Raw genomic sequence first — 14,158 nt, forward strand, 5'->3', positions numbered from 1 at the left:
CAGTGAGCGGTTGCCACCACTGCTGCCGGCCTAATTGTAATTGAATGTGGAGTTGTGTACTGTATGTTTCTTTTGCACCGATGGTGTATGTAGAGTCCTGTCACAGTCATTCCATCTGTACTGACATCCAGATGTACTGAAATCCAGCAGCGTAGCCATGCGGTAATAAAAGAAACTTGAACCTGTACTTGAACTTGAAGGGAAACTGCACGGTGATCCCATCCGGGCTACTAAACAATGTTAGTTAGCAAAACTTGCCATATTAATGGTATCTTATTGTTAACCATGTCATCTATGTTTGGCCATACAGCCTGCTCTTTTGGCTATGTGATGAGATTATAGTAGGTGGATAGCAGCAGCTAGCGATGTATGATATTGGTTGATTAGCTGTAAGTATTTTGAATTGGATTCGCCAATTCAGTCTTTGTTCTAAACTAAGCTGATTGGCTGCTCACGGTAGTTTCATATTTAGTGAACAGATAACTTTCAGCAAGAAAGCAGATTTCCCAAAATGTCGAACTATTCCTTTAAATTAAATGAAATACTGATCAAGTAGCAGGTTTGGGAACCACTTGTGTGGAGGGTAAAGATTGGCATCCTACTTATTCTGGATTTCATGAACTTTAAATATTTGTATCTTTTTTCATGACTTTAATTGTTGGTCCTCTCTCTCCAACTAAAGAGGGTTCATGTAGTCCCTCCAAGCTGACTGTTGCTCTCTGCACTGACCCTGTACTGGATCTGTCACAACTGGATGTTGCCACTATGCACTCATGTACTGTAAAGTGCATTCTCCTCCATCTCCCATTTCCTCTCACATTCTTTTCAGTCTTGTCTCACCCCCCCTCACGAATTACATCTCTCTCTTACAGTTGGCCACAGGCCTCACTCTCGTTCTCTTTCCCTCTCTTTCTTTTCATTATTTCACCATCTAACTGATTTAATTTCATCATTCCATGAATCATTTGTACTGTGTGAATATGTGTAGCAAGGCCATTCTAACTGCAGGAGGCGCTAGTAGTGGGATACATCTGCAACCATCTCTCCCTGCCCCTCTCTCTCCAGTCCCCCCTCAGCCTCCCACTCCTGCCAGCACCCCCACCTCACCCCCACCCAGCACTGCAGAAGAGGCCTCTTGTCTCCCCCCAGTCTGCAAGGCCTTTCTTTGGCCCCCCCCCCCCCCCCCCTCCCTCCATCTCCTCTCCACCACCCTCTCTCTCCCCCCCTGTCTCTGTGCTGGTGTTATTGTCCTGGTTTGTGTGGCACCCTAATCTAGATGACCTCTAGCGACATGCAATATTCAAAGGATGTGAAGTACATGATGATATTTTGTACCCACATAAGAAGTGTCACTTCCACTGGCACACATGCTCTCACAAATGTGTTATTTTTTATTCCCCCCCCCCATCCCCCCCTTGCTTTTGCTAAAAAGAAATCTGAGGCCGGCTCCTGCCAGTCTCCTACAGGGGGCACTATCAGCGTCTCCATCTCAGCAGTTATTACATTGCAACCCACATCTCCCTACATGTCCCTTCTCTCTTCCTCACTTACTTTAATCTGTCACCCGCTCTCTCCTCCTGTTCAGGTGGATGCAGGTCAGTTGGGGGGAAATGCTAAACTGACCTGTGGCCGATTCAACTAATTAGCCTCCCTCCTGTTAAGTACAAGGGCTGTTTTGTCTCAACCTCTTTGTGTCTGACAGCACACACACACCAGGGCCTCTCCGTCCCTCTCCTCCAGCTACAGGGGGCGCTGTCTCTACACCACCGCCATCACCTCCCCTCCCCCCACTCCTCCTCTCTCTACCCCTTCCTCTCCCCTCTTTCTGTCTCTCCTCCTCCTCCTTTTCCCTTCCCCCTACACCCCTCCTCCCTCTGCCCCTACCACCTCCTCCCCACATTTTACCTTGCCACTCTCATCTCCTCTCCTCTCCGCTTCTCCTCCCTCACACCCCGATCTCTCTCTGACTCCCTTTTTCCTCTCCTCCCCCTCCCCCCAACTCCTTTCCCCACCCCTTTGTCTCCCTCCCTCTCTAGTCTCCCTCCCCTTCCCCCTTTGAAAGACTGTTAAGTGCTCCTTCTGCACACAGCACTGCAGATGAGGCCTCCGCCTCCCCCACAGTCTGCCAGGCCTCTCTCTCCTTCTCTCTCGCCTTCAGCCTCCCCCACCACTCCCTCCCTCCCTCCCTCGCTCTCTCTCCCTCTCCCTCTCTCCCCTCTCCCTCGCCTTACAACAGCATAGCAACACTGACTAGCCAGCCAAGGAGAGTCTTGCCTCTCTCTCTCTCTCCCTCTTGCACTGGGGTAATTTCCCTCCATTTTAGATTCCTCATCCCAGGGTGGCAAAGGATGGGATTTTGGAGGTAAAAGTATATATAGTGAATGTACATGTCTCATCTCACTCAGTTTACCTGAGATGGTAGAACAGCGTGACTCAGTCTGATCTAATTGATCCCTACATTGGGAGAGTACCTTTCATCCAATGGTGCACCTCAGCAAAGGGTTAATAATGTAGTGTTCTATTTCTAACCACAGCTAATCTTTGATAATATGCAGACAGTATCCATTTGGTATAGCTGTATAACAAGAACACAGGAAGACATATTGTGGCTCTCTGAAAAACACATCATGTATTCTGTTTCATGTGTTCTTAAAACACCTCATTGTGGACCTGAAAGGGGCGCATCCAAACGAGGCTTACTTCAAATGTGTAGCTTGTCACAGATTTCAAGCAGATTTCATCCAATTGGTTCTGGAAACTGGACAGCAGTGGTATATACAGTGGATGAGGTTTTACACAGGTACTCTATATCAAGGATGGCCATGTTACAATCCACAACCCCAGCATCAGCATTCAAAACACAGGAGGAGAATCTTTGTCAATTATTTCACAAGTTATGATGACATCATTGACTCCTTCACTTGCAGTTTCTATGGTCTAAAACATACTGACGAGGTTTTATCTAACAGTGAAATCATCATTCTGCACAGATAATGCCAGTGAACCCTCATCCTCCATTACACCAGAGATGTAATACCGCTCTGATCTTGTGAGGCTAGCCTGGGTGGCAATTTAATTTTGGTTACCAAGCAATGTTGGATATGCCATTAACTATTTTTGGCTCCTTGAAGACACAATTCCTGCGTAACTTGATGGAAGAAGAATATATACATTATAATTCTTGCAGAAAAATAAAACAAAATCCCACCCTCAGTTGATATTCCCCACTGTCTTCTCAGATTTACAAAGCAGTGTAAAATCTCATTAAGATGTGCTCATGGATATGGATATGTCAAGATATTTCAGACCTGATTGGATAATTAAATATTCAATTAGCTAATTTTAACAGTTCCTTCTGTAAGATTCAATTAACTTGGGGGAAAAGATAATTTTCTTATCTGGACTTTCTTCCACAACAAATGTCACTAGCCAGTGTTGGTAGTCTTGTGACTTCGATGTCACTCTCCATCAACAACAACTACAAAGACAAATCAAATGGCAGGTATTTTTTATGGTACTGTATGTAACCATGTAAGATGCCTGTTTCCTGGCTGTTTCTAAACAAGATCGGTGTTTCAGAGTTATTTCACCTCTAAATGACATGTGGTCATGGGTTGTGAGCAGTGATTGTTTCCTTATTGGATTTAATGTTAAGGACATTTAGAGGCCTGAAGAGAGGAAGGAATTAGTATTTCACACAATAAACAATCTAATTATCTTGTAACCTTTCAGATTTATCTTGGGACTGCTTGGGGGGTCCTGACTCCCAAGTTGAAATCCACTGCGCTCCAGTATTTCCAAAGGCCATCAATGCATTTTGCGACATTACCCATACAACCTTTAGCTCCCACAGAGAAGTACTCAGCACTTCATTCTCTGCTGTACTGGTTACCTGTTATGAACAGGATGTCTACACACTTATAAAAAGTTATGCTAAGGAATGTGAAAGTTTTAGAGTGAAGTTTTAAAAAGCAACTTTAAGGAGAATGTTTAAGTTTAGACAACTGCAGCCAAAAGTAGATTTACAATAATCAAACACACTCAAAAGCTTTTCTAACTATTGCTGCGCATCAGCAAGCACCAATAATCATTTTTGTGCACAACCTCTCTGTTGCTTTCTCTGAACAAAGAAACTACCATGCCCATTACTTCAATGAGAAGCACAATTACAGCACTTTATTGTTCATAAATGCTTAAGTGATAAATGAAAACATAAAACAAATACGCACAATTCAAGAATATATTGAACACAATTGTCCTTTTGAAGAAAAAAAAAAATAAGCTTCAGTTTTTGTCAGTATGGTGGTTACTGTCCAGACTTGTGGGGAAAGAAACACCAAGAAAATACATGAAAACAGAAAGCCAGAACAGTTCAGTCAAGGCTAATGCGCTTATGGCTGCAAAAAGATGATGAAATGCTCCTTTATACTCTAAGATAATAGCTCGGTGCTACTATTCTTTCCCAACAGAATAAAAAAAAAAACAAAAAAAAAAAAACAAAGGTGGGGGGCTCAAATAAAAAAAATATAATCTAATCAAGGAAAATCAAAAAAAAAATCAATTCTGTTATTTTATTTATATAGATATATTATTTTGCAAAAAACTAGGTTTTTGTTAAAAAATAAACTTAAACATACGAGAAAATACCAGCCACCAAAGCGACACCTATCATTAAGCATACCAATGTAGAACATGAGGCTACCTTACACACAGGTAATAGCAAATATTTAAGGGTACATGAACAGCAACATCTGTCCAAACATGGCTAAAAGACTGTACAAATTTACACTACCCATCTCAGTATAACTACATGAAAAATTATGGATTATCTGGTCAGCTTAAAAGCTTTACCTTACAACTCAATATTTTAAGCCACATTAACAAGTTCAGCGGCTAAATCAACGTTAATAACTCCTTATCTCACTGTAATAAAGTGTATAGAAGGCAAAAAAATGTTTCTATTCGTTTGGTGTAACTCCACTGTTGTCTTTGTTTACAAATCTTTACACCAGTCCTAGCTGCTCGTTGAGTCCTGCCTGGAAATGTCACTGGATGGCTTTTTCTGAGTTTTCACTCAAGTAGAGTTCTCTCCTTATCGCTCACTCCTTCACAGATGTGTCCCTCAGTTCAGGCGAGGCAGATTTGTTGGCGTGGATCAAATCTAAAGTGTCTCTCTGAATGTGCGAGTCTTTTTGATTTTCTTAGTCAGACCTGCTGTTTGCCCAGCTGGGCCCCGTCTCTCCCGCTTCTTGCAGATGATGGTACAAACTTGGGAATAATAATGGGAAGGGTGTCTCTTGCTTTAACAGCCTGTCTTCCTGGGCCCTCTGTGGGCCCGAAGCCATTCTCTACATGCTCCCCTTCATCCTCCTCATCCTCCTCATCATCTTCGTCGTCGTCCTCATCGTCATCGTCATCTGACATATCATCTAGATCTGAAACAATCTTGGCCCCTGTCCTCGGCTCCATTCTCGTCTTAGCTCCAGTAAGCTGTTTGTTACCATAGAGATGTACCTCGCCCTCTCGTTCATTGTTATCTTTCTGCTGCTCTTCCTCGTCACTGTCAGAGTCGATGGCAATGGGCTCAGAAAGGTCTAGAGGCATTTTCTGTGGTATGGTGCTGTTGATTGTCTTAGTTTGGTGTCTGCTGGCACTGTTGGGTTTGGGTGCAGAAAGCGTTACTTTAGCATCTTCCACAGTCCCAGTCTGCGCTCCCTTTTGTGGCAGGTCTACACCGCCATTAGCAGCAACAAGCTCCTTGTGTCTCCGGAGCGCCTGCTCTGACACCCCCATGTGCATCCTGGATGTCCGCCTCTTGCTATGTCTTCCCTCGTACACGCCATCCTTGCCAAACGCCAACTCGTGACTCACTTTGCTGAGCTCGTGCATACTGAACCCGAGCAACACGCTGGATTTCTGGGTTTCGCATTCCTGTATGCATTTCCTCCTTCTGTTGACAAAGTGGCTGGAGATGTCCGACTTCCACAGCCACAGACTGGCTGCCAGCTTCTCCACCTCCCGTTGTGTGGGATATGGCGCTCGACTGAAATACTGCGTTAGAAATGACTTCCTGGATTCATACGACTCGTTTTCGTGTCCTTTGGGGTCAAGAGCCAAAACTACAGGTTCATCAGGATTTTCTACAAACGCAGATGGGCCGTTGCTATCCCGTGGGTGGGCCCTTTCCCCAGGTGGTCCCGGCCTCCTTCGTTTTGGTGCACTGGTGTCAGAGCTATCAAAGCTGGCCCGTTTAAGAACGCTGCTCGGAGCCTGGCTGACCCGAGAAGAATGAGCTACCCGGCTGTCTTGTCCATTCTGGGATTTCCCAACACCTCGACAGTGCACCAAGTGTAGAGTGATGGTGGAGGCAGTCATGTTACTAGTGTAAACTCCCAAGCAGTGAATACACTTGTAGGTCAGTTTCTTTTCTACAGGGTGGACTGTCTGAATCACCTGGTGCCTCTCTCTCAGGTGGTGGGCAAGGGAGTCTGAGATTGGGCCCTTAAGGATAGAGAAGCAAAGAGGACACAGTGTCTTGCCTACATCCCTCTTGTAGGGCACAGATGCCTGTGGGGCACTCTTGGTTGGTGCGCTGTCAGCTGCCCCTGTCAGTGTTTTGGGCAGGTGCTGAGGCATTAACCTCTTGCCTGATACAAGTGAGGCAGTCAAGGCTGATGACACAGCACTGTTGTTTTGAGCGTGAAATGCCACCGACTCCTCTGGGGCATCTCTCATGTTGTAGGTAGTGACGATCAATTGAACATTCTTGGGATTGCCCTGCTGCAGAGTGAGGTCAAAGGTCAAGGGAGAATCTGTGCGTGGCCCAACGCTCTCATCGGGGTGCGACAGCCGCATGTGGGCCACCATCTTTTCCACGTCATTAAAGGTTGCACGGCAGTGTGGGCAAGACAGACCATGGATCAACATGTGGTTTAACAGTGTGTCACTGGGGAGATAGCGGTTACAGTAGAGACACTTGCTGGTGAAGTTGTGGATCTTCATGATGTAGTTGGCTACAGCAGGCACCTTTTCCGCTTTGTGCTCTTTCTCAAAATGAGAACTGTACACGTTCTCGGGGAAGAGCTCATTGCAGATAGTGCAGATTTTCCACTTCTGTGTGTAGGATGTGCCGAGGACTGAGGAGCCACTTTTCTTGGCCGTGACAGAGGCTACAGTAGTAGCTGCCGCCTGGACACGTGAACCTAGAGGGTTAGATTTGAGTGAGGAAGAGGCACTGACCACAACTGGACTCCGCACGCTGCCTCCAGAAATAAGTTGTTTTGCCGCATGAGACTGCTGGGGCACAGAAACCTGGGCATTCCCTGGCAAAGTAACCCTCACGTGCTGGCTGCTGATGGAGAACGACTGGTTGGCCCCGGCCTTTAATCTTACTGCATCATGTTTCATCCCAGATAGAAGGCTTGAGTTGAAGCCCGTCTTTGATGCGATGACAACTCGACCCAGCTGCTGTGAGCCAGGAGACCTGGTAGTGGCCATTACTGCACCTTTAGGGCCCATCCCAATGATGGTCTTGTCTCCTTGGATTTTGGGTGGGATCATGATGATGGGTTTGGGACGAGGTACTATAACACTGGTGTGCCCAATCATGGCAGTCACCTGGTAGCCAATCCTCTCGTGGTCCTCAATGACGTGTTGAACAAGTGCTTCATAGGTTCTTGGAACAAACAGACACTTTTTGCAGTGAATCTGGTTACTGTTAACATTGTTTGTGTTGTTACTTTCTGTATTCCCTGTGGCTCCTGCTGTGCCACCGTTCTGAGAATTTGTCTTCTCTCCTGGTTTCACAATATAGGGCTGGGCCACTTGTTGGAAGTGTTCCCTGTAGATGTGCTTTCGCACTACATTGTACAAAGGGTCCCTGTAGGTGCACTTCTTGCAGTAATACACCGCCTGTTCTACACTGTCCCCTGTCCTCTTCAGCACCCCGTCCTTCATCATGATCCCACCACCTCCAGCCACCATTCCACCGGGGCCCTGCCGCACAGTGTTGTTGGGCATGTGGAAAAGTTTGATGTGCGTTTCCAGAGTCTTTTTGTTACCATTGTAAGTGCAGTAGGGGCAGTTGAGCAAAATGTTGTTCTCAAAGTCCTCACTGTGGACATTGCGGAAATGGCTCTTGTATGCAGAGAAGTACTTGGATGAAAAGAGGCAGCCGGAGCAGCAGAAAGGCTTTGATCTGTAGTCCTGGAGAAACAGAGGTGGGAAAAATTTTAGACTTTGCAAGGTTTGTCGGAGAGAATGAAACTTTTATTGCACCTTTATAAATTGTTTCTGTTTTTGTGGTGTGAAAATAACGAATAATTTTGAAACAATAGGTTCAAATGCCAGTGCTGAGGGGAAAAAAAAGAATTTCTTTGTGAGAGTGTGTATTTGTGTGTGTCACACACCTGGACTTTGGTATGTGATGGTTCCCACATGCACACATCTTCCCAGGTAGTGTGCTTTATATACACCTCCGGAGGAGTAAAGTCTTTATAGTCCTGAAAAACAAGGGAATTAACTTTAATACTTGATGTTGATGAAACAAAGGCACGATCAATCAGGAGAGTAATATTTGAAACATTACAAAGGTCTCTATGGATGCGTGAGATGTTCAAATGGCAGAATGATTTTAGTTTTCTTGCTTAAGAATGATACAGGTTTACACAGGGACACAAGCAAGGGGTTTCTGGGTAACTGTGGACAATTATTTTTATTTTTTCCCCCTCTATTACCCAGAAATATTAAACAGGGTTGAAATCGTACCCCTGTTCCAAGCTTTCTACGGTCTTCTGACACGTTATTATTGGGACTAGAAAATCATGCCCTGATCAGACAGTGCATTTTGCAGGTTGCAAAACGAGAGGCGCACCGCACTGCCTTTTTTGACTAATGACAATAAAAATAATTAATACAAGAGCAGGTGCATTTTGGTTTTTTTTTTATATTGTTGCTTGGTAATAACCGAATCACCTGTCCTTAGCCTAACCGTGATTTTTCTGCTAAGTAGACTCAAATCTTATCCAAATGGATTATGGGGGAAAAAAATTACGCAAATAACGTTGGGCGCTTTTCTGCTCTGAGTTAAAGTATTTACAGCTGAAGGCTTTCAGAGCGCTGAAAAAACACCTGGCCTGTCATGCTCACTATACAAGCTTATTGTAAAACAAAATCATATAGATTCTGGCTCATGTCTAAACTAATGGCAATTAAATATTTACCAAAAACTTTCAGAAATTAGGGAGGTACGTCATAATTCAGACCCCCTCAATATTGTCTAAAATGTAATATAGCCTCACCACAACTGTACAGTTCTTCATGTTTGTGCCTATGCCTCTATAAAAACCAGAGAACCGGATGCTGAATTATGTTAAGTCTTTGGTTTCTGCTTTTAATCCAGAGGGGCATCTTACTGCAACGTTAAGTGTGATATAGCAGAATGCAGACATGGTGTCAATGAGGGTAATCACATAACGCTGTATGTGTTAATATTATATGAGTCCAGTTCATAGATTCCTTTCATCATACATTCTCTACATTTATCCAGCAGTGCCAGGCACCCTACTGCTGAACCCTTACTTCCCACAGCGAGCCAAATGGAAGAATCCTCTCAGCCTAAACTAACCTTATTATTGAACAAAAACAAATTTCCCATATGTATACCACATGTATTCAAACCATTCTTACACTTGAGGCTGGAAATATGAATTTGAAGATAATCAAAGTCTAGTTGGTAATTGAGGAAACTCTGGAGAATGCGTACGCTAAAGGTAAAGCTATCAACAGGAGGTACAGTAGAATGTGCAGCCATCATTATAAAAACACCAAACTTATTATATTCACCTCTAGGTGATCTCTGCAGAACTCCAAGCCGATGTCTCCCAGGACCTTCTTGACATTTTTCCTTGCTTTCCGCAGACTGCCCAGGTTATTGACAGGGAGCTGGAACATTCTGCCCACCTGAAGAGAAAGAGACACATACAGCTATGTTAATAACAGTAAACGGTTCGAATTTGGACAGGTGCATGTTAAAGAAACGCCAAGTCAGGAGTTGATTAGCTCACCAAAAATTACCTTTTACTTGATTTAACTTACCTAGTATAAAAAGCAAAAAAAGGAAAGTCTTGACCAAAATCCCTTTCAGACATGAAATACGCAACATGATAACTTCAACTAACTGTTAAAGTAATGGCTTTTTGGCATTTAGACATAGTTGTCTGTTACATCAATGTTTGTTATGACTTAATTCAGACATGGCTACAGATGTTACAACTACTTATCTGAGTCATAGGAGTTGTTCCCCAATAGATTGTCCAAACCAAAGTGCAGCCTTCAAGCAGGGATTCAGACCAAAAACAAGCCCCGAGTTTAAACAGCACAGAGGACTGCGTTGGTGGGGCGTGTTGTTTTAGGTACTGCTCTGACAATGAAAAATAAAGTCCAGTTTGAGTATGCGCTGTTTTGCCCGAGCCCTCTGCATTAGTACCCCCCCACACCCCCCGCGTTGACAGACTGGCTGACACTGACAGTAAGCCATCGTGCACAATACCAGGACCCTGAACCTGAAGCAGCTACAGTGAATTATATATAATTTACACCTGTACTTCACCTCCTGTTACATGTCAAAACGTATACCGTGAAAAAGGTCTATTAGCAAAGCTTCAATTCCCTTAGTGGATTTTAAAATGCTGATAAGACTGCCGACGCTGTACGCGTTCCTTCACACTATTCCACTGATTGTGCCAGCATTCTAGAGACTTCTTGCAAATATGGATTAAAACAATGCAGGTTTCAAAATATTTTAAAACCGATTAGGGAGGGAAATGGCACTTGATGTGTATGTTAAACCTCAAGGAGCCAGTGCTCAATGGTTTGTTATTTATGATAAACACAGTATAGTTTGTAGATTGCACCACCACTGTGTACTAAAGCTAAAGACAAAATTATTCTTTTTTTACAGCTCAAAGTTTTTGATTGACCTGGGCTAACTTCACGCACTGTCTGAAGTAGAAAGAAAGATTGCTAACCTAAAGACAGACCCATTGGTTCCATTCAACATACAGATAAACCACCATCCACCGATTCATGATGTTATTATCACTAACAACAAGTTTAGCAAAGGTACATTTTGCCAGAGGAAGTATGGGCAGTCTAATTCACAATCTCCACAGAGCTCCATGTAGCGAGGTCAAAGGTCACTGATGCACGATGACATAAAGGAAGCTCAGTGACATCAAACAGCACAGACCCAAACAATCCCTGTGAACACCTCATCTTATTTCCCTTCTAGAGAAAACAAAACAGAGAGGGGGTACAGTGAGTGTGTTTTTGGGCTAGTGAAGAGCCCAGGCAGGCAACCAGAGACGCTTCTGCTGATCCACAAGTCTGTCTTGCCAGCCTGCTGTCTGTCTGTCTGTCTTCCATTCAGAAATATGCTAGAGTGAGTGGAAAAGACACACACCCATGCCCACCTCCCCTCTGTCTCTCTTTCCTGCTTCCTCTCATTACTTGTAGATGGCGCTAGAGGAGCTCCATTATATAAGCCTCCCTTACCTCTGCCTGCCCCATTTTTCTCCCTGCCTCGCAATACTATCACAGAATGGCGCCTCCTATTGAGCCAGCAGCAGCCTCTACAATATGTCTGCAGTGGAGGGGGAGGGGAGAGGATGGGAGGGAGGACATGAGGGAGGGTTGTTGGAAGGGAGGAAGGGGAGGGACAGAAGGAGCTAGAGAGATCAGGGAAGGGGGAGGGTGAGTGTGAGAGAGGATGAGGTGGGGGGGGGGGTGAGGGAGCTGGGAGGAAGAGGAGGGAGAGAGAGGGGAGGGGAGCGAGGGTAGAAGGAGTGTGAGGGGAGAGATGAGAGGAAAGGAGAGAGGACAGAGAGTGAGCTCCGGATATGAAGGGGGGAGGGGAGGGGCTGGGGAGGCAGGGAGGTCGGACAGACAGGCTCAGAGGAGAAGGAAGGGAGGGAAGGAGGGGAAGAGGCTGGGGGGGGTGGTGGTGAGAGAAAATGGAAGAGGGTGAGAGAAAGAGGGGGCGATGGACAGGCACAGAGGGGAGGGGGGTGGGAGGAAGAAAAGGAGAGAGAAAAAAGCCAAGGAGAGGCTGAGTAGGAGGGAAGGGAGGGAGAGAAGGAAGAGGAGATGGGAGGAGAGGTGATAGGAGGCTGCTCTGCTGAGGGCTGCTGGCAGAAAACAGGTTTCCCCCTTCTACTGTGATGAATAGGAAAAAAACAAGAGGCCTACAAACCATCAACTACAGATTTCCTCACACTCCCTCAGTCCTTCACTGGGACATGATAACCTACGTTCTGGTTGACTGCTGTCGTTTACACTTCTCCTTCAACGTGTAGATGTTCACTGAGGGGAGAAGCTTCTGGTGACATCCACATTCTCACAAATACCATAAAAGTTTGGGATGCCAAACATTTACTGCGGTTAGTTGTGTCAATAGGCTCAACACCCGTCTGTAGCCCCAAGGTGGAAGGCTGTCTGTACATGAGGGTCATTGTGATCATGGTCACTGGCATCTACCACACACACACAGGTAGATGCCAGTGACTATGATCACAATCTGACACTTGTCCAGACCAAGTGACAGTCCTCCTCCTCCTGGATCAAACACGAGGTAGCAGTGCATCACAACCCCTGTGTCACCTGGCTGAACTCTGATCATATTCTGATCACCTTTGAGGGATTGCTCCAAAGGAAAACTGACAGAATTTAACGGTTATATGAATTATATGCTACAGTCTATCTGAGGTTGTGAATATGCATGGTGTGTCCCCAAGACTAAACTCTGTACAGTACTGTAGCTGCACTTTAAATTATCATTGCATTTCTCGCATTGAAAACGTGAAAGATCTGTAGTGGTAGCTTCAACTAGCTGTGGACATTAACAACCAACTCTTGCGGTGTAACGTTAGTGACAGTGAAACTAATATCTGATCAACATCTGGTAGTATCCAGATCAATAGCTCTGGCAGGGAGCTGCTGCCACTGACAAAGAATGGGGGCACACCGTGCTAAGTTAGCATGCTAAGCTAGCCAACTCGCACCAACAACATGGGCTGTTTAAAAAACTAATGTTGCCATTGCTGTCCTTTTTTAAACAAAATGATATTCGCCAGCATTTTACCGGGGCGGTTACAAACAAACATGCCGGATAAGTCATTAAACTTGAGGTTGTATTGAACTCCCTGAATTACAGAAACATAACGTTACAGCCAAGTTACCTTAGCAATAACGTTAACGTTAGTTCACCACCACCCATCGCATCACCGCAGGTAGTCACGGCTAACTATCTCGCTTTGACGGTTATAACCAACATTATGACAGATAAGTTTACCTGCTTTCACATCCAGTGCTCCCGTCTGAGTGAAATGTGTCAGCTCAGGATGACTGAGGTGATGTACAGACACTTTCCTCCCCAGATATCCCGGTTATATCCTTTGAGGTGACAACTATCTTCGCGGGGGAGAACCAGCCACCCGTCCGTCGGTCTACCTTCCAAACCCGATTCTCCCTCGCCGACAAGGGCTATCCTCTTCCCTCTGGTCGGCAAACGGGAACAGAAAGCTTCCGAGCCTCATTAGACAATTAAAACCTCCATTCCTTGGAGTGGTGAGGGCGGACACGTGTCCTATTGTTGGCAACAACTACAGGCGTTCCCACTCTTCCAAATAAATTGCCTTAAGTGTGTTTATGCTTGCCTGGCAGCCGATTACGCTTTTCCCATTCTGGTCTGACAGACAATACACATCCAGCCTAGAAGCTGCCCTATCCAAAATGGCGCAAATAAAAGGGGCGGAAGTGACATCTACTTGATTAGCATAAATAATTTCATTGTGAGATCCTCGCTAACCGGGACATTAAAACTCTTAATTGGTCTGTCAGTCAATTTAGCCAATTAAGCAAACGACTAATCAAAAAATACCTACGTCGTCCCTTAGAAAACTACGGTGAGCCTTTGGTTTCTATGTTCAGGTCTGTGGGGTAAACAACCCGGCGCAGTAGTGGCGGGATCTGGCCGACAGCGGGCGTCCTTCTGGAGTGGTTCGCTCAGATGTAGGCGCCTGCGCAGTTTGGCTACATATGGCGCCCCGACCCCCGGTCGGATGTACACAGTGCCTCAGCACTCAGCTGGAGTGGTACCAGC

At 45.3% G+C, this 14,158-nt stretch overlaps 1 protein-coding gene across 1 annotated transcript; it reads right to left on the minus strand.

Annotated features, from left to right (window-relative positions):
- Nucleotides 1-4,145: 4,145 nt before the first annotated feature.
- On the minus strand, nt 4,146-13,897 carry adnpb (activity-dependent neuroprotector homeobox b). Its single transcript, XM_038723150.1, has 4 exons — nt 13,349-13,897; nt 9,844-9,960; nt 8,409-8,501; nt 4,146-8,205 (listed from the first exon to the last, which is right to left on the minus strand). Exons 2-4 carry the CDS (start codon nt 9,949-9,951, stop codon nt 5,206-5,208), a joined length of 3,201 nt encoding a protein of 1,066 aa, XP_038579078.1. The 5' UTR covers nt 9,952-9,960; nt 13,349-13,897; the 3' UTR covers nt 4,146-5,205.
- Between the last annotated feature and the right edge of the window lie 261 nt (nt 13,898-14,158).

Source organism: Micropterus salmoides, unplaced genomic scaffold, assembly GCF_014851395.1.
Source record: "Micropterus salmoides isolate LMB-PRFRI ecotype aquatic unplaced genomic scaffold, ASM1485139v1 Ms_hic_scaffold_16, whole genome shotgun sequence".
NCBI lineage: Eukaryota > Metazoa > Chordata > Actinopteri > Centrarchiformes > Centrarchidae > Micropterus > Micropterus salmoides.

What these genes read in the sequence shown, in the direction of transcription:
- adnpb (XM_038723150.1), bottom strand. Translation starts at nt 9,951, where the DNA reads ATGTTCCAGCTCCCTGTCAATAACCTGGGCAGTCTGCGGAAAGCAAGG. An exon ending in TCTGCAGAGATCACCTAGAG is followed by an intron (nt 8,502 to 9,843) that starts GTGAATATAATA and finishes CTTGTTTTTCAG; the next exon opens with GACTATAAAGACTTTACTCC. An exon ending in CATCACATACCAAAGTCCAG is followed by an intron (nt 8,206 to 8,408) that starts GTGTGTGACACA and finishes CTGTTTCTCCAG; the next exon opens with GACTACAGATCAAAGCCTTT.